The sequence below is a fragment of the Brachyhypopomus gauderio genome, chromosome 11 (assembly GCF_052324685.1).
Source record: "Brachyhypopomus gauderio isolate BG-103 chromosome 11, BGAUD_0.2, whole genome shotgun sequence".
NCBI classification, from domain to species: domain Eukaryota; kingdom Metazoa; phylum Chordata; class Actinopteri; order Gymnotiformes; family Hypopomidae; genus Brachyhypopomus; species Brachyhypopomus gauderio.
Window position 1 is genome coordinate 14,646,645 of NC_135221.1, and position 20,684 is coordinate 14,667,328.

At 45.8% G+C, this 20,684-nt stretch overlaps 1 protein-coding gene across 4 annotated transcripts in view; it reads left to right on the forward strand.

Moving 5' to 3' along the window:
* The window catches only part of ckap5 (cytoskeleton associated protein 5), a 41,675-nt gene that overhangs the window by 17,928 nt on the left and 3,063 nt on the right, over positions 1-20,684 (forward strand). For 3 of the 4 annotated variants that reach the window (XM_077022227.1, XM_077022225.1, XM_077022226.1), the window contains exons 24-39: positions 2-130; positions 590-784; positions 2,956-3,085; positions 3,313-3,410; positions 12,308-12,433; positions 12,949-13,098; positions 13,358-13,561; positions 14,029-14,164; positions 14,328-14,521; positions 17,568-17,734; positions 18,291-18,314; positions 18,913-19,086; positions 19,202-19,322; positions 19,532-19,711; positions 20,106-20,293; positions 20,542-20,617. In XM_077022227.1, the coding sequence (XP_076878342.1) occupies positions 2-130; positions 590-784; positions 2,956-3,085; positions 3,313-3,410; positions 12,308-12,433; positions 12,949-13,098; positions 13,358-13,561; positions 14,029-14,164; positions 14,328-14,521; positions 17,568-17,734; positions 18,291-18,314; positions 18,913-19,086; positions 19,202-19,322; positions 19,532-19,711; positions 20,106-20,293; positions 20,542-20,617 (2,292 nt within the window). The remainder of the gene's footprint in view (position 1; positions 131-589; positions 785-2,955; positions 3,086-3,312; positions 3,411-12,307; positions 12,434-12,948; positions 13,099-13,357; positions 13,562-14,028; positions 14,165-14,327; positions 14,522-17,567; positions 17,735-18,290; positions 18,315-18,912; positions 19,087-19,201; positions 19,323-19,531; positions 19,712-20,105; positions 20,294-20,541; positions 20,618-20,684) is intronic. The other variant, XM_077022228.1, reaches the window with a different exon arrangement.

Genomic DNA, 20,684 nt, shown 5'->3' on the forward strand with positions numbered 1-20,684 from the left:
GCCCCATGTCCGAACTGCCGCCATGACGACGCTGAACACGTGGGTGGAGCAGACCGGTCTGAAGGAGTGGCTAGATGGGGAGGACCTATCAGAAGAGCTGAAACGGGAGAACCCCTTCCTCAGACAGGAGGTATGTCCCTTCATGGTACAGCACATACAGCTCACTGTAAATGGGAAGAAACCTAATCACGTCGGTTCTCGTGTTTCCATGGTGATGGGAATTTCAGCTAAGTGAATGTAAAGGATTCAGTTTCGATCAGTTTGAATAGAGACGCTAACGAGGGCTACAGTGAAATGAGTGTTAATGAATGAACTGCTTGTTAGCAGGATGGCAGACACTTAGCATTATGCAAATAAAGATTATGCAATCTGGCCTTCACTCACATTGTCTTGTTACCGTTTTTGGTGTGCAGCTTTAAGCATATCCATCATCTCACGCATGTAAATATGTGAAATATTCCATCTTCTCCATTTCGGTCTAAAATTGCGTATCACGATACGTACACAAGCGCTATAAACCAGTACCACCACTGTGTCCACTCCACCTTTCTGAGATGTGGTGGTTCTGTTCCCGCGTCCCTGGCTGTAGGTGTTGGGCTGGCTGGCAGAGAGGTTGCCGTCCCTGCGCACGGCCCCCGCCGACCTGACGCAGTGCCTGCCGCCCCTGTACGCCTGTCTGGAGGACCGCAGCGGGGACGTGCGGAAGAAAGCCCAGGACGCCCTGCCCACCTTCATGATGCACCTGGGCTACGACAAGATGAACAAAGCTACCAGCAAACTCAAGGTGGGCGTGTCTCCGGATCTCCCTCCGGTTCTGTATTGGTCCTCACCCGTCTAGTTCACGCTGCTAGCACATTAAACAGTAGTGTTGCAATACAGCCACTGCATTAGTGATCGTGCAGAAGGGCGAAACGGAGCTCTCCACATCACATGTGCTCGCAGCCGTAATCAACGAGTTTGATCAAACCAAATAAAACAGAGCAGTCTTTAAGCCATGGGTTAAAGTTCTCCGTCACTACGACGGATTTCCGTCATTTGATTTTTTTGGGGAAAAAATCCGTCAAATCATAATAAACAACACACGCACGTGCTATCTGTTTTGTGGCCGAAATATGATTCTCACTGGCGCTCATCAGCGCTGGATGGATGACGGCGGTGTCATTTGTGGTACACCTGCGCGAACGGCGGAGGCTACTTGCTGCGTCACATTCTTTTTGCAGTGTAGTCCGAAGCAATATGTGGTAGTATAAAGAAACACCCCTCAAAAACAGGGGAATGAACATTTACCTGACCAATTGTAATGTTGCATTAGTGCTGGAATTTAGGCTAAAGTACTTTAAAATGCTTGAAAATGTAACTACTTCGTTTCACAACAAATATCTGTCTGACTGAACAGTTATTACGTTAACAAATACGAGCCTCTTGTAATTCCAGGACGAAACATGAGAGAACGTGAAGACGTTAAGATTGGGCGTTTTGAAAATAAACCACCATTAAATAATGTGATAAAAAGCGAATTATTTCGAATCATTTCGAGTATATGTATAAATATTTAACTTAAATTTAACGTTGAGAACGCGTTGAAATGGACCTTGAAAGTGACGTACAAGTGCTTTAATTCCACCTTATAAAGGTGTTTGAACCCGGCAAACATGACTTGGTTCACTGCGCTGAAGCGCTGTGCGCGCGAAGTTACAAAATTCGAGAGGTGCACGACTGCGAGGCTCTCGCGCACGGGTGGAGCCACCGCGATTACGTCATTTTCGGCGTGCGGACCCTCGCGCTGCTCACGCCACTCGTACTGCGTTAAGTATAAAGGCTTAAACCAGGCTTAACATGGATGGTGGTGTTCTGTTTGTATTTAAAACCTCTATCCAGTGGTGTTAATTTTTTTTGTAACATACCTACTTAAAGCATGTAATCTTACGGCTTATGTTTTTGCGATGGTGAATCTGATAAAAACAAGAGAGCTTCCTACCTCTCACCAGGATTCACTAAATTTGACTTGATCTTTAAATAATTTTCTGGAAGAGGACCCCCAGATAACTCCCATTAAATACACATTTATGTACATTTATTGCTCAGGTGTTCATTCTCTCTTCTCTCCTTACACAGGCTGTTTAGATAAATATACTTTATAAATGTGTTTGTGTAGAATTAGGCAAAAGAGGCCATGTCCCAACTACACCACATTTTCAGTAATTGCTGGCATTGTCTTTTGCCAGGAAAAAATTTTCAGTCAAATGAAAATTTCTTGCTTTAACCCATGCTTTAAGCACATTGCATCATAAGCTGGTAGCAGGGTTTATCAGATTATTCACAGGTATGGTATATTTCATAATGTCATAAATAGTGTCACGGTACTTAGCAAATTCCTTTTCTTATGCTGGCTATGCGTGAGGACGCTCTGCTGGTTGTATTCTGGTCCAGTGTAGAACACAGTCGGGAGAGAGGGAACGCATTCCCATGATCTGCAGCTCTGTTAGTGAACAGGCTTCAAATGGAGCACGTCAGAACATTTAAACTGCTTTTTAGTATTTAAACTGTTTTTTAGTACTTTTTAGTGCTTTTTCAGTATTTAAGCAAGTGTTTTTAGGTTTTTAGATGGTTTTTCAATGGTTTATCAAATGAAGACGTCAGGAACCCCACCCCCAGGAACCCCACCCTGTGTCTGTCCAGTTGTTTTGGTTTGTTGTCCATTTTGTGGACACAGTGTTATATATGAAGAGGACCACAATGGAAATGAATTGTAGGCCTTGTGTTTTAATCCTTGATGATTTAAAGTGTGCATAATGGCTGTGGTGCAGTGGGTTTATTTTTAATCATCAAATAAATTCATTCATTCCTGCTGCATATGGGGCAGTCTGAGGTTGAGTCTCATGCTGGCCTGCTGATCAAGCGGGCATCCATCCACACTGTCTGATTTCATCTGTTTTCCGGGCTCTCTCCCCACAGCCGGCCTCGAAGGACCAGGTGGTGTCCATGTTGGAGAAGGCCAGGGCGCTGATGCCCGCTAAACCCGCCGCTCCCGCAAAAGCTGCCCCGTCCAAACCCGTCTCAAGTGGCCCTGCGACCAAGACCTCAGGTGCCCCCCCGACACGCTTGCTCTGCACGTCTACATGCTGTATGGAAGAGTCATGTTCATGAGATCCTGATGTGGAGATCAGTGAACGCGTGAAAGACGCTGCGTGGCTCTGTGTGGCTGGACGATGCAGTTTCCTGTTCCCTGTGTGACAATGGTCACACTTTGGGTTCTGGCCACAGAGAACCTTGTCTGAAGTCTCCTAATCTCTCCCTCCCTGTGCTTCTCAGGGCCGGCTAAAGGCCAGCCTGCAGCAGACGACTACAGCGCGCCAGAACCCAAACCGGACGGCAAGAAGGTCAAGTCGACAGGCCCTGCAGCTAAAAAGGTCGCGCTGGCTTTATTTTTGCCTTTTTAATGGGCTTCATATTACTCTACCAAATCTGCTTGACGCGTTTGAGGCCCTCTGCTGGTTTAAACATTAAGAATCTATAACTGAATCTATAACTGAATTGATTGTTGGACATCGACTGCTTATATAATTTAGATTAGCTGCTTTGCTTGGTGTTGTACCTAACGCCAGATTTTGTGTTTACTGCAGTTAATGTCTGATCTCCTGACTACAGGTGGATGTCTTGTAATTGTCTTGTATCACAAACCCCACTTTAGTGCAGGGTAAAGGCACAGTCATTGCACACAGTTGTAATGTGCAGAGCTGTTAGTGAAGTCGGTGTTTTTACGCCAACTTAGGTGAACAACGTGAAGCTAAAGCAGCGTGTAGATAGAGACAGATTCGCTAAGTACAGCAGACTCTCGAGTGGCAGACATTGCAAGCAGCAGGTACCGGTGGATCACTAACCGTCCACGTAGGGTTCCTGGGGGCATCACAGTGTGGACTGGTGTGGACTCACGGCAGAAATGAACTACAAAACAATGTTAGAATATGCACTTGAGCCACTGAGTAGATAACTCTTATATGATCGGGATAGGCCTGTCGCGATAATTACATTAACGACTTATCGTATGATAATTTTTTTTAACAGCGATCATTTTTGCTGATGTCGATAATTGGCCATTGGGTTTCCGCGCAAATTTGTTTACATGAGAATAAACCGCAACTACGTTAGATTTCAGAAAGGCACGCAGTGCTGCTCTCTCGCACCCTCCTCCCCCCTTAAGGGAAGACAAATCTGTTATCAGAGAGCGACATCGGTTAGGAAATGAGTGCAGACGTCACACGTCAATAACAGTGCCTCCACACACACAGGTGGAGATGTGTTAGCTCGCGAACGTATTTGAGGCTAATAGGACTCGAAATGATTTGAAATAATTCGCTTTTTATTACATTATTTAATCGTTTCTTTATTATGGTGACTGTAGCACGACTCTACCCATCTCGCACGAACCTCCGCGAATGGTGGAGGCGTTTATACTTGCTGCATCGCATTCTTTGCAGTGTTGTTCAAAATTATATGTGGTAGTATATAAATAAAAAAGAAATACCCTCAAAAACAGGGGAATGAACATATACCTGACATTTTAATGTTGCTTTGTGTTTCAGGTTTGAAAAGTGCTGGAATTTGTGCTGGAATTTGTTCATTTCACAACAAATAGTTGTCTGTGGGCAGTCATGGCCTGGTGGTTAGGGAACTGGTCTTGTGACCGGAGGGTCGTGGGTTCGATTTCCAGACCTGAGGCCATGACTGAGGTGCCCCTGAGCAAGGACCTTAACCCTCAGTTGCTCACTTGTATAAAAATGAGATAAAATGTAAGTCGCTCTGGATAACGGCGTCTGCCAAATGCCATAAAATGTAAATGTAAATGTCTGACTGAACAGTTCTCTTGTATTACGTTAACAAATACGAGCCTCTTGTAATTCCAGGACGAAACATGAGAGAACGTGAAGACGTTAAGATTGGGTGTTTAGAAAATAAACAACCATTAAATAATGTGATAAAAAGCGAATTATTTCGAATCATTTTGAGTATATGTATAAATATTTAACATAATTAGGTTTAACGTGCTGGGAAATATTGAAATGGACCTTTAAAGAGACGTACAAGTGCTTTAATTCCACCTTGTCTAGGTGTATGAACCCTGCAAACATGACTTTGTTCATTGCGCGGCACACGCGAAGTTACAAAATTCGAGAGGTGCACGACGTCATGAATCAACAGCGCGCGAGGCCTTCGCGCACGGGCGGAGCCACATCGATTACATCATTTTCACCGTGCGGACCCTCGCGCCGCTCCTGACGTGTCAAGTATAAACCAGGCTTAACTCGCTATATAACCAAAGAGATGCTGCTGTTACAGCCGGTCGAAAAGAAAACATTTATCAACATGCTGCAAATATTTGACAAGCAGTATAAACTGCCAAAGAAAACCTATATATAATGAAGTGAAAGATGGCATTCTGAAGGAGATTAAAGACATGTCATTTTACTCTGCCACTACAGATATGTGGTCAAGCTCAAATATGACCCCATATATGAGCTTTACAATACATTACATTACTGCAAACTGGTGTAATTGTATTATTATGCTACTATATTATTATTGTGGCACATTGTCTTAAAGCTCCTTTGGGGAGCCCAGAAGTAGAGGTGTGCCAAAAAATCGATTCATATATCAAAAATCGATTCTCATTTACTACGATTCAGAATCAATTTTAAACGCAGCATGTTCTGGGACACACTCATGCGCAGAAAAGTTTCAAAACACATGGAGGAAAGAGATACTCAACCTGTCTGGTCTTCATTTAAGGCAAAAATATGGGTTCATTTTGGTTTTTACCGAATGCCGGGGAAGACCGAACTGGACACAATGTAGCTCGTGTGCAAGGCTTGTGTAACGCGGTGAGCACGGGAGCGTTAATATAGAGAAGGGTGAGAAATAATATAGAGAAGGATGGACCCAAGTGCCGACTCGCAAGATCAAGACGTTTGACACTCGTCACATGTATTAGCGAGAGGGAAACGCGCACAGCGACCCAGAACGAACAAACAAAACAACACGGAAGACTCAACGCGCAAGAGAATAGAAAGCAAAACCGTGAGGGCACGGAGTAAATAGAAACAAAAAACCAATGCGGAAAATACAACGCGTGAAAAATAACACTCAACCGTAGTGAGACGGGAGGAAGAAACAAAACAACAACAGTAACTAAAAAACAGCGCGGATAAATGCAACGCGAAAACGAAACCAAGGACACCAGCAGAAGTAACTGGCAAAAAACGCTGCAGCAAAATAAAACCCTTCCCAAAAATAAAGGCAAAACGGATAGAAAGACATACAGGATTGGGAAAACTTGAGATGGGTCAGAAAGCGACGCATGAGATACTCGAATAAGTAAAGAGAAAGCATTAAACGATAAGCAATCTCAGAGAAAGCAGAGACTGGCTGAGAACGTACGGTTACGTCGGTTTAGTCTGGGACTGACTCTGGTGCCCCTAGCGACGGCTGGGAGAACTGCATCCGAGCCAGCCCTGACAGCTCGCAAAATGAAGCTCAAGAATTTTGGTAACAACAAAAACCATTTTATTTTACCAAAGCACTTAATTTTTAGGGTTCACACACATAGTGTGGGAACCCTATTGTAATTGCTCGAGTTTTTCTTATTATTATTATTTTTCAGGCTGTAAAACGCATACTGCAGCCTAGACCGTAAGGCCCAGAAACACCAAACTTGGCAGACAGGTGCACCAGAGGTGCAATGAGGGAAACCCAGACAATGACCCACATTGGCCTGATGGTGGCGCTATAGCGCAGCATTTTGTGTTTTGGTCCATATCTCCTACACTGTAGGTCATAGAAACGAAATTCCACTTCTGATGGATTCCTTGGCTCAAACCAAACAAAAAAGCCTCAAGGACCCTTTAGCTCCGCCCACTTAGATTTCGAGTTAATTTGCATAATGTGCAAAATCGCACACATCTTTGAGCCCAAACTTGTCCCTGGATTTTTCACATACATGCACATATGTGGTATCAAAACGTTCAGAAGAGTCTGAACTTTAAAATCTATCCAGCAAAAATGCAAATTTCATCACTACCTAGTCAGTATAAGCCAATCAAATGAGAGGGTGTAAACTCAATAGTAAATTTTGCGCATATGAAGCTCTAACTGCAGAAAACTTGCATGCAATGAGATGACACTTCACAGACAGCTTCCCTCTGAGGGTCTGGGGCAGCTCGCAGAGGTTGCCATACCTCACCTGCTAGGGGGCGCTATAACATGCAAAAATTTGCCCCATGCACTCAGATTGGCCGATCCACATGAAACTTGGCAGACATCATCTATGGGCCTCTGGGAACCAGGTCCTAAAGCAGACATGCCATACTTCCAAAATGGCTGACGTAATCGGCCAATCAGTGATCGGCACGCGTTTGACAGGCTTACCATTGGTCGATCTGCACGAAACCTCTTGGGTGTGGACAAGTGCACACCCCCTATGACATAATCCAGCCGGGTGTCGATTGGCCACTGGGGGGCGCTATTGCAAATAAAGCAAGTATATCCCCTACATAATTCCACTTGGGAACATGCAATTAGACTCTTTTGATTCCTTGCAGTAGTGCGAACAACTTTCCCATTACATGTCCTATTAAAAAATGCACCGTTTATTTACAGTTATTAATAGTTTGAAATCATCACTTTTCATACTCCTCCTAGGATTTTCATACTATCATGTCAAGCAAAGTCTTATAATACTCTACAGAGTGTGAAATCAAAAAACAATCCAAAGATTTTGGATTTTAGGACACTTATACCTGCTAAATATTTTTTTACGGACAGCATCGATACATATAATATTCATATTCTTGAAGCTCTTTCATATTTTATCCAATTCTGACCAAAATGCACAAGCCCATTCAGAATCCCATCCTGAACAAACTTGTCAAGTTTCATCTAAATCGGTTATCGTATGGATTTACAATGCAGTATTATATACAATGCATAAAAATGCATGTAAAGTCCCTCTGTCACCTTCTCCTTCTCACACGCACGTAAGCTGAAACTCACACACTCAGTCTCTCTCACACTCTCACCCACATTCCCCCTCCCATCTCTGTGCCCTAAGTAAACATTGCTCTGGCTACCTAGATCTCTCTGTGTCTATTAACCAGGCACACACACATACAGGCGCAAGCAGGCCTTCCTATAGCATTCACAATGACACTTCCCTAGCCATACCCACCCATATCTCAGTGACTAACACATGCTCATACAAACTGATATTTGGCTTCTTTTTTGTCTCTCTCTCACACAAACACACAGACACACACACCTTTATACCTATATGTATGTATAGTTTCTATGTATACTTATGTATGTATGTATTAGTATATGTTGTCATAGTTTGAATACATATACTACCACACACACACACACACACACACACACACACACACACACACTTCTACCTAAATGTATGTATAGTTTGTATGCATATCTATAGTATATGTATAGTATATGTCAGTCATACCAGTGATGTCAGTCATATCAGACATGCCAGTCCAGTCATGTCAGTTATATCAGTCATGTCAGTGATGCCAGTCATGCCAGTCATGTTCTGCCAGTCATGTAAGTCATGTCATGCCAATCATTTCAGTCCAGTCATATCAGTCATGTCAGTCCAGTCATGTCAGTCAAATCTTCAAATCATTACAGTCATGCCAGTTATGTCAGTCATGTTAATTTTGTTCGTCATGCCAGTGATGTCATTCCAGTCATGCCAGTCATATCAGTTATGTCAGTAATGCCAGTCATGTCAGTCATGCCAGGCTTTGCAAACTACATTCATACTTTGAATACACAGGCAGTCATGTTAGGCGTGCTACGTGTACAAGGGGTGAAATAACAAAGCATAGTCTCTGGCTCCCTCAATCTCTCTCTGTCAGTAATATAGAGGCCCAATCATGTACAGACAAGTGCAGGCCTTCCTATACTGTTCACATAGATGCAGCTCTAGCCAGATGTGCTATTTTTGTGTCTCCCTTTCTGACACACGCAGATGTCATCACACTCTACATCTGTAGAGCACACACTGGCCAAACCCAAACAGCTTTTTTTCACTTTTAGGTCTAAAGGACCTTTTGGGCTTCCTTTTGCCTATTGAGGCCAAAATGCCTATTGGTGTGTGAACCCGCCAATCGCCGCTTGCGGCTATTTAGGGTTCACACACACAGTGTGGGAACCCTATTGTAATTGTTAGGGTTCACACACACATAGTGTGGGAACCCTATTGTAATTGTTAGGATTTTTCTTTCTTATTATTCTTTGTCCCATTTTTTGACCTAAAACGTATTGTGCAGCCTAGACCGTAATGCCTAGAAACCCCAAACTTGGCAAAAAGGTTCAGTTAACTCCAAGGACCAGATTCCCATACAGGGACCCAAATTGGCCTGATGGTGGCGCTATAGCAGACCATATTGACTTTTTGTCCATATCTCCTACACCGTAAGTCCTAGAACCAAAATTCCAGTTCCTATACATTCCTTGACTAAATTCAATAGGACAATTAATATACAACCATTAAGCTCCGCCCACTTAGATTTCGAGTTAATTTGCATAATTTGCAAAATCACACACATCTTTGAGCGCGAACTAGTCCCTGGATTTTTCACATACATGCACATATGTGGTATCAAAACGTTCAGAAGAGTCTGAACTTTAAAATGTATCCAACAAAAATGCTAATTTCTTCACTACCTAGTCAGTATAAGCCAATCAAATGAGGGGGCGTAAATTCAATAGTAAATTTTGCGCATATGGAGCTCTAACTTAAGAAAACTTGCATGTAATGAGATGGCACTTCACAGACAGCTTCCCTGTGAGGGTCTAGGGCAGCTTGCAGAGGTTGCCATACCTCACCTGCTAGGGGGCGCTATAACATGCAAAAATTTGCCCCATGCACTCAGATTGGCCGATCCACATGAAACTTGGCAGACATCATCTATGGGCCTCTGGGAACCAGGTCCTAAAGCAGACACTCCATACTTCCAAAATGGCTGACGTAATCGGCCAATCAGTGATCGGCACGCGTTTGACAGGCTTACCATTGGTCGATCTGCACGAAACCTCTTGGGTGTGGACAAGTGCACGCCCCCTATGACATAATCCAGCCAGGTGTCGATTGGCCACTGGGGGGCGCTATTGCACAAAAAGCAAGTGTATCCCCTACATAATTCCACTTGGGAACATGCAATTGGACTCTTTTGATTCCTTGCAGTAGTGCGAACAACTTTCCCATTACATGTCCTATTAAAAAATGCACAGTTTATTTACAGTTAATAATAGTTTGAAATCATCACTTTTCATACTCCTCCTAGGATTTTCATACTATCATGTCAAGCAAAGTCTTATAATACTCTACAGAGTGTGAAATCAAAAAACAATCCAAAGATTTTGGATTTGAGGACACTTATACCTGCTAAATATTTTTTTTATGGACAGCATCGATACATATAATATTCATATTCTTAAAGCTCTTTCATATTTTACCCAATTCTGACCAAAATGCACAAGCCCATTCAGAATCCCATCCTGAACAAATTTGTCAAGTTTCATCTAAATCGGTTATCGTATGGCTCTACAGTGCAGTATTATATACAATGCATAAGAATGCATGTAAAGTCCCTCTGTCACCTTCTCCTTCTCACACGCACGCAAGCTGAAACTCACACTCTCAGTCTCTCTCACACTCTCACCCACATTCCCCCTCCCATCTCTGTGCCCTAAGTAAACATTGCTCTGGCTACCTAGATCTCTCTGTGTCTATTAACCAGGCACACACACATACAGGCACAAGCAGGCCTTCCTATAGCATTCACAATTGACACTTCCCTAGCCATACCCACCCATATCTCAGTGACTAACACATGCTTATACAAACTGATATTTGGCTTCTTTTTTGTCTCTCTCTCACACAAACACAGACACACACACCTTTATACCTATATGTATGTATAGTTTCTATGTATACTTATGTATGTATGTATTAGTATATGTTGTCATAGTTTGAATACATATACTACCACACACACACACACACACACACACACACACACACACACACACTTCTACCTAAATGTATGTATAGTTTGTATGCATATCTATAGTATATGTATAGTATATGTCAGTCATACCAGTGATGTCAGTCATATCAGACATGCCAGTCCAGTCATGTCAGTTATATCAGTCATGTCAGTGATGCCAGTCATGTTCTGCCAGTCATGTAAGTCATGTCAGTCATATCAGTCATGTCAGTCCAGTCATGTCAGTCAAATCTTCAAATCATTACAGTCATGCCAGTTATGTCAGTCATATCAGTCATGTTAATTTTGTTCGTCATGCCAGTGATGTCATTCCAGTCATGCCAGTCATATCAGTTATGTCAGTAATGCCAGTCATGTCAGTCATGCCAGGCTTTGCAGACTACATTCATACTTTGAATACACAGGCAGTCATGTTAGGCGTGCTACGTGTACAAGGAGTGAATTAACTAAGCATAGTCTCTGGCTCCCTCAATCTCTCTCTGTCAGTAATATACAGGCCCAATCATGTATAGACAAGTGCAGGCCTTCCTATACTGTTCACATAGATGCAGCCATAGCCAGATGTGCTATTTTTGTGTCTCCCTTTCTGACACACACAGATGTCATCACACTCTACATCTGTAGAGCACACACTGGCCAAACCCAAACAGCTTTTTTTTCACTTTTAGGTCTAAAGGACCTTTTGGGCTTCCTTTTGCCTATTGAGGCCAAAATGCCTATTGGTGTGTGAACCCGCCAATCGCCGCTTGCGGCTATATTTGGTAATTAAATGTGAAAGACACTTAATTTTCTGTATTTGTCGTTCTGTCTTGCAAAGCAGACTGTAGTAGATCATGCAGATTCTATAGACTGAAGCAGACATTTTTATAAATCAAATCGTTTTTTGAATCGAAAATCGTTTTGAATCGAAAATCGATTTTTGAATTGAATTGTGGCCCCCAAAATCGGAATCGAATCGAATCGTGAGATAGTAAACAATTCCCACCCCTACCCAGAAGCAAGAAAAAATTCTATAATGGCACTTTAAAATGACAATATTATCGTTTATCGCAATAATTTCTGGGACAATGTATTGTTCTGAAAATTGTTATCGTGACAGGCCTAGATCGGGATCTTTCTCCCTCTCTCCCTCTCCCTCCCCACAAGTGTGCATGTGTGTGTTTTGCTGTCTAAAAGGCTGTAATGCTGCTCTCTTGTGACATTGGGTGTCTTCTGCATTTTTTCAGGGGGTTTTGGGGAAGAAGGCTCCAGCCAAACCCAATGCTAAAGATGACGAAGACAGGTCGGGCCCCATCTTCATCCTTGTGCCTGGCAGTAAAGAGCAGCGGATGAAGGAGGAGAAAGCTCTGAAAGTGGGTACCTGCAGGGCGTCCTGGACCTGTACCGTCACAACCCATCATCTCTCTCTATGATGAATGTCTTCATTCATTTTGATACATCCACCCGTCTTGGTACTACAGGTGTATAGTGCAGGAGTGTAACGTAAAAATTCGCATTCTTTGAATACACCAATGTAACAATCTTAACTAGCCATTTGTAACACTAGGGGGCAGCACCTGTGTGAGTGCTGGGAAGCTTCTAGAATATTCTTCCCCATTCACACTTGTTCATTTGGATTGTCAGTTCAGAACATTCTAGAACCCTCTTCGGTATTGGGATGTCTGTGTGTTGGAGAACATTTAATAGTTTATCTGGCATTGTATTGCATGTTCTCATTTGTGGGATGGGATTATACACGGCAATGTGGTCTTAAAAGAATAGTGTGGTTTAAAACTGAATTCAGCAGTGCTGAATGTTTGTCCGTTTTACGATTCCGTTGACCCCTCGTGATGTGACCATCTCGCGTGTGTCCTTGGTGTTTGCGTAGATCCTAAAGTGGAACTTCATCACTCCTCGTGATGAGTACGTGGAACAGCTGAAAGGCCAGATGGCCCCCTGCCTGGCCAGGTGGCTACAGGATGAACTCTACCACTACGACTTCCAGCACCACGTCAAGGCCATCAATGCCATGATCGAGGTGTGGGAGCTGTGAATACACACACACTCACACACACCTTTCCATGAGTTCCAAAGCATGGGAACTGTTCACATATGCATATATACAGCCAAGCACACACACTCCACTCTACGCATTGTTTAGATCTGGGATCACCAACCTCCTTTACATGTACACCCATACGTCCCTATACACCTCAAAATACACACGCGTCGGTACAAACACACAGTGACAGAACCAGGAACGCATCACACTCTGAGCATTCGTCTCCTTCCCTCAGCACTTGGAGGCGGAGGCGGACGCTGTGATTGGCTGCCTGGACCTCGTCCTGAAGTGGTTCACGCTGCGGTTCTTCGACACCAACACCAGCGTGCTGATGAAGGCCATGGAGTTCCTCAAGCTGCTCTTCACGATGCTGAGCAGGGAGGGCTACCACCTCAGCGAGTACGAGGCGTCCTCCTTCATCCCCTACCTCATCCTCAAGGTCAGCACACACACACACACAGAGACCACCACACCAGCCAAACCAAGGATACTGATACACTATCTGTCAGGTCTGATGACTATACTTGTACTATACTTATGAGTGTGCTTGGAGAAACTGCTTAGGGAATTGTCTGTGTACTCCTGCTAAAGATCACTGGTGGCTCAGATCACGGCTTATGAAGCTAAATTAACTGATGCGATTCGGGCGATTCCTGTGTTCCTACCTACAGATGTTGGACACATTGCATTTCTTTGAGTCATTGGTGGCACTAGGTCCTGTCAGAGCCACATCCTGGCTGGATGGGTTGTGTAACTGATAAGTAGTGGTATTCAATTTGAATAGAACTCACCTGCTATCGGTAACTGGTGTTTGGGAAGCCAGTCAGTCCCACCCCATGGTTCTAGCTTGCTTTAAAGTGTGTGACTGAGTTTCCTGTCTGTGTTTCTCCGCTCTCTCTGGTCCAGGTCGGGGAGTCTAAAGACGTGGTGCGTAAAGACGTCCGCGCCATTCTGGCCATGTTGTGCAACGTCTACTCCGCCTGCAAGGTGTTCCCGTTCCTCATGGAGGGTGCCAAGTCCAAGAATGCCAAACAGCGTTTAGGTGAAGGAGCAGGACGTCTCTGCACTATTACATTCATATAAGACAGTATATACATACATGTTAGACAGTACTTTACAATGCAGTGGTATTTCCAAATGTGTATAAATACAAATGCCTCATCACTGAAGTTTCTCCCGTGATTCATATTTGGTTTCCACTCCAGAGTGTCTTGAAGAACTGGGCAACCTGATTGAGAATCACGGTCTGAACGTGTGTCAGCCCACACCCTCCAAGGCTCTGAAGGACATCGCCGTGCACATCGGCGACCGCGACACCACCGTCCGAAACGCTGCGCTCAACACCGTCGTGGCAGCGTACAACGTCTGCGGAGACCAGGTCTTCAAACTCATCGGCAACGTAAGACGACTACCAGCCTTTATCCTTATAGGGAGCATGATGGGAATTCAGTTGTTTACTTACTGACAACCAGGGTGGTGCTTCATTCAGAAGTCACTCCGTGATGCCATGGGCGGTGTAGCCAGAGCTGTACCATCTTGTGTCATGAGGCAGGTCTTCCTCATCTCACGCAGGAGGTCTTCCTCGCAACTTTGGCAGAGCTTCTAATGTCTTCATATTCTCTCATCTGGCGCTGAGTGGAGCAGGTCTACGGGCTCCCAGCTGCTGCTACCCCCCCGTTCCCTCGTCGATGGTTCACTCCGAGTCCCTGTGGTGGCGCGTCACTTTGTTCTGGTGCTGACCACATCTGACCTAGTCTTTGACCCAGCACCATCAAGTCATGTGGGGGTTGTGATTTATAATCGCTATTTCTGTAGTCTGGAACACCTTCCTGACACGCTGGTTCAACACGACATTGACCTGCTGAGTCTCTGGCTTGGAACATGATCCTGCAGTTCTGTAGGAGTTCAAGCGGAGGTCGCTCTTATTGAACGTTGCTCTTGTTAAGAACACAGTGGGGGCCTCTCTGGTCGACTTCACTGTCAGAGCTCACGATACAGCTTTTCTAATTGTGTTTTTCTCCAGTTCTGGGCTCTTCACACTACACTGACTTCGACTTCTTTCGGCAATTCGCGTTTAGGGGTCGCCACAGCGGATCGAACTCCTCCATCTGGCCCACCAGCCACTCTCATATCCTCTACCACTGCATCCATAAACCTCCTCTTAGGTCTACCTCTCCTCCTCTTGCCTGGAAGTTCCATCCTCAAGACCCTCCTACCAATATACCTCTCCTCCCTCCTCTGTACATGTCCAAACCATCTCAATCTCGCTTCTCTAACTTTATCTCCAAAACATGCTACATGTGCTGATCCTCTAATAAACTCATTTCTGATCCTATCCTTCCTCGTCACTCCACATGACAATCTCAACATCTTCATCTCAGACACCTCCATCTCCCTCACCTGTCTCTTTGTCAGTGCCACTGTCTCCAGTCCATACAACATAGCAGGTCTCACTACTGTCCTATAGATCTTTCCTTTCATTCTAGCCGACACCCTTCTATCACAGATCACCCCAGACACTTTATGCTCTCCACACCACCCTGCCTGCACTCTCTTCTTTACTTCTCTTTCACTTCCTCCATTACTCTGTATTCTCGACCCTAAGTAGATAAACTCATCAACCTTCACCAAATCAACTCCTTGTAACTGGACCTGTCCACCGTCTGCCCTCTCATTCACACACATGTACTCTGTATTACTCCTGCTCACTTTCATTCCCCTGCTCTCCAAAGCACATCTCCATCTTTCCAAGCTCACCTCCACCTGCTCCCTACTCTCACTACAGGTTTCTCTGTCTGGCCAATCTGTAGAGATCCTTTTCCCCTTCCTTAGTGCCCAACTTCTCATACAGTTTGCTATATGCCTTCTCTTTAGCTTCTGCCACTGCTCTCTTTTCCTTACGACATCTCCTTGTACCTCTGTCTACTTTCTTCATCTCACTGAAAATCCCAATTCTTTTTAGTCAACCGCTTTCCTCTCAAACTTTCCTGAACTTCCTCATTCCATCACCACGACTCCTTGTCTATCTTCCTCTGTACTGAGGTCACACCAAGTACCTTCCTAGCCACATCCCTCACTGCATTTGAAGTCTCATCCCAGGTATCCAGAACACCACCATCATTACCCAGTACCTGCCTCACCTCATCCCTGAATTTTACACCACAGTCCTCATCCTTTAACTTCCACCACCTGATCTTAGGTTCCGCTCTCTCTTCCTCTTCTTCACCTCCAAAACCATCCTACATATCACCATCCTACGCTGTTTAGCTACACTCTCCCCTGGTAACTCATTGCAATCACTAACCTCTTTTCAGGTTTCGTCTCCTACAGAGGATATAGTCGACCTGTGTGCATCTTCCCCCACTCTTATATGTTACCCTGTGCTCTTCCTTTTTCTTAAAGTAAGTGTTAACTACAGACATCTTTATGTCGTTGTTAACCCGGGCCTCGGCCGATCCGGTATGGAATTGCTATTTTTGATCCGCATCATTTGATTTGGCGCAGTTTTTACACCGGATGCCCTTCCTGACGCAACCCTCCCTATTTATCCGGGCTTGGGACCGGCACTAAAATACACTGGTGTGTGCACCCTAGTGGCTAGGTTCGCACTACACTGACACTAGTGAGATTTTTTTCCTGGAGACTGCGGTTTTGCGTGGCCCAGGATGTCGGGCGGCTGCTTGCCGCGGTGGGTGCGGGCCGTTTTGGCGGGCCCAGACCTCCCCCAGACGCTCCCTCCCTGCTTTAGGCTGCCGTCTGTGTCACGCCTCTTTTCAGCCTTGATGTGATACACAGGTGACGCCTGGTTCAGGTTTCGTCCCATTCGGGGTGACCAAGCAACTGTGTTGATAAACATCTGATAGTGTGTAGGCAGCAGTTAGTCATCCTCTGTGAAGACAACCAGACTTCCACAACTGAATGAATGAAGTTACACGTACATGAGCTGCCAAGGACACTTTACACTCAAAACTCATTTGGCCAACACGTCCAGAGAGTTACCAGTTGACCTGTAGCTTATTGCAATGAAAACCTTTTGTGTAACATTTACAGAGTTGTGCTCCAGTTCCTGAGCTGTTGTTAGTGTGGCCTGTGCTCCACAGCTCTGGTGCTGTTAGTGTGGCCTGTGCTCCACAGCTCTGGTGGTGCTGTTAGTGTGGCCTGTGCTCCACAGCTCTGATGCTGTTGTTAGTGTGGCCTGTGCTCCACAGCTCTGGTGCTGTTGTTAGTGTGGCCTGTGCTCCACAGCTCTGGTGCTGTTGTTAGTGTGGCCTGTGCTCCACAGCTCTGGTGCTGTTGTTAGTGTGGCCTGTGCTCCACAGCTCTGGTGCTGTTGTTAGTGTGGCCTGTGCTCCACAACTCTGGTGCTGCTGTTAGTGTGGCCTGTGCTGTTGTTAGTGTGGCCTGTGCTCCACAGCTCTGGTGTTATTGTGTCCTGTGCTCCACAGCTCTCGGAGAAGGACATGAGCATGCTGGAGGAGCGAATCAAGCGCTCGGCTAAGAAGACGCCCGCCGTCTCCACCAAACAGGACCGAGCACCGAGGGAGCACCCAGCCAATCCCAACGCTACCTTCCTCCGCAAGCCCGCCCAGGAGGAGGTGCCCAACAAACTCAAGTACGTGCCACTGTGCCTCAGCGCTCAAGCATTGATGAGGGCGAGTTTGACTATGAAAGCATGACCTGGGGTTTTAAGCACTCCAAACTAGCGGAGATGATCGCTGACGTAAGGATAACTAATATGGCCTACGCTAAATTGCCCCGCCTTGAGGCTTCTGTCCTGAACTACAAGGGTTGTTCTGATCCTCTCTGCTTTCTACACCTTGACCTCCATAAAGCATGTACTGGAGCTCTCTTTCTCCGAGGTGCTATGCTATAAAGCCAGATTCTTATTCAGAAGTTTTTAGCAAGCTAACTTTGACTCGTTTAAGGTAGCCCGAGATGAGCTGTGAACGCTTTGTGCAGCATTCATCACCAGTCTACCTTAAATCCAGTCAGCTTGCTAATGAATGTGGACACGCCCTCCCCTCCCCCGCCGCCTCCCACCAGGTCTCATTGGGTCCTCTTGTTTCTTTGCATGTGGTCTCTCTTAAACCTGAGCCTCTTTTTCTTTCTCTCTCTCTCTCTCTTTCCTCCTTTATCATTCCGTTTCTCTCTCCGCTCTCCCTGGACAGAATAATGTACCGCACGTATAGGATGTAAGTACAGCCGCATCGCTGTAGCTTCTGATCCTACGACACGCACCCAAGCCGGAGAGATGTAGATCCGTAGCGCAGGCTCGGACGTAGAGGCCATTTAGAGGGACTAGACTGCATGAGAGGTGTCCTCATAACTCCCGTAGATGATTCCAGCACGGTGGGGCTCAGTCCCGCTGCTGGAATAGCACTGCTAACCACCTCTTAGAACTTTAGTCCAACGTCACCAAATAGATGTGACATGAGGTTTTGTAAAGGCTCATGAAAGCCTGTATGAGTAGGGGGTGGGGGGGGGGCCAGGGTGCTGTTTGGACTCCATGGTTGTCGTTGGAAAAGTGTACAAAGGCCTCCCGTTGCTCATTCATCCGCTTTGCTTCCTGGCGTATGTGTGATGGCGCACCCGCGTGTCTGGTGTGTGTCTGGTGTGTGTCTGGTGTGTGTCTGGTGTGTGTCTGGTGTGTGTGTGTGTGTGTGTGTGTGTGTGTGTGTGTGTTTGCAGGCGCGCATCTTTCATCTGTTTTGATGCAAAGCTCTGTGCATTGGTGCATGTGAAGTGTTGTGAACTGCATGAATGTGACTAGTTCTCCGTCTACCTCTCCAGTCAAGCCCGTTCTCAGAACGCACACTCGGAGCACATGGCCCCCACCATCCCCAAGGAGTTCCAGCTGGACCTGGACGTGATCGAGAACGACCACACGCGTGTCAGCGAGTTCCCCGACCTAGTGCAGCACAAACTGGACGAGCTGCTGGAGCCCGTTATGATCCCTGAACCCAAGTAAACAGACCATACTAATCGCTAACAGACCTCAGGAGAACGAGGAGCCGCTGTCCTGTTGTTAATGTGTGTGTGTGTGTGTGTGTGTGTCTGTGTCTGTGTCTGTCTCATGCAGGATTCGCTCCGTCTCTCCTCACTTTGATGAGCTCCATAACAGCACAGCCTCCACCATCAACTTCGTCATCTCCCAGGTTGCCAGTGGTGACATCAACACCAGTATCCAAGCGCTGGCACAGGTCAGCAGCCTTTAATCGGACCCAAGCCGCTGTAGAACCCCCGTGCCCGTTTCACACCAAAACTATGTTTCCACTCAACCTTATTGCATGGCATATTGCATGAGTTAACAGGCAAACTACAGTTCCCATCTGCTCAGCACTGTTCCTGTCAAAGGCACATACAGGACCAAGAAACTGCATTTCCCACAATGCCATCTGTCCTCTTGCAGATTGACGAGGTGCTGCGTCAGGAGGACAAGGCGGACGCCATGTCTGGGCACATCGACCAGTTTCTCATCGCCACCTTCATGCAGCTCCGTCTCATCTACAACACGCACATGGCAGACGACCGGCTGGACAAGAAGGACATCTTCAAGTTGTACAGCTGCATCGTGGGGAACATGCTCTCGGTAAGCCCCGCCCCCCCACCGCCACGCTGGCCACGGCGTACACACGAACCCCTGCGCTTGTTCAGCCCCAGCACAGGAGACACTTCACGGGGAACAAGTTTTTATTTTTTGTTCATTTTTATTAGGTCGTTTTATAAATGATGATCTAAGATAAGGAAAACGAAAGTAGATGAATTGAGCTAAATGAGTTGAGTTGGGTGTCTGGTGTCCCAGGAGTCACCTGTATACATCCTGTTATGCCAGCTATATGCGGCTTGTTGAAACAGAAGCGTTTACTCCAGAATGTAAAAATGAGAAAAGACTTCACCATTGCGGGTGTTTGCACTCATTTCTGTGTGTGTGTGTGTGTGTGTGTGTGTGTGTGTGTGTGTGTGTGCGCGTGCATGGGCCGTAGTTGTTCTCCACGGAGAGTCTGGCACGGGAGGCATCTATGGGTGTGCTGAAGGACCTGATGCACGGTCTGATCACTCTGATGTTGGACTCGCGGGTGGAGGACATTGAAGACGGCCAGCAGCTCATCCGCTCCGTCAACCTTCTGGTGGTTCGCGTGCTGGAGAAGTCTGATCAGACCAACATCCTGAGGTCAGACACCAGCCCCCAGACCAGCGCTTGATTAGACCTAGTTACCCTATAAACACGGTAGCATTCAGGGGTCAGCGTGGCTAACCTTCACCTCTCCGTTTATAATTGTGACAACAAGGGTCTCAGTCACTTTACTGTGATGCACGTCATACGTTTGGATCAGATGAGTTACCAGTAACCAGATGAGTTATTGTGTGGATGTTAACACACTCTCTGTATCTCTGGCTGGTGTGTGTGGTGTCCTGCAGTGCCCTGCTGGTCCTGCTACAGGACAGTCTAATCACCACCGCAGGATCGCCCATGTTCTCTGAGCTGGTCATGAAGGTAAGCGGGTTGTGCCCTCTGTGTATATCTGTATGTTGGAGCATGTGTATTTGTGTACCAGCAATGG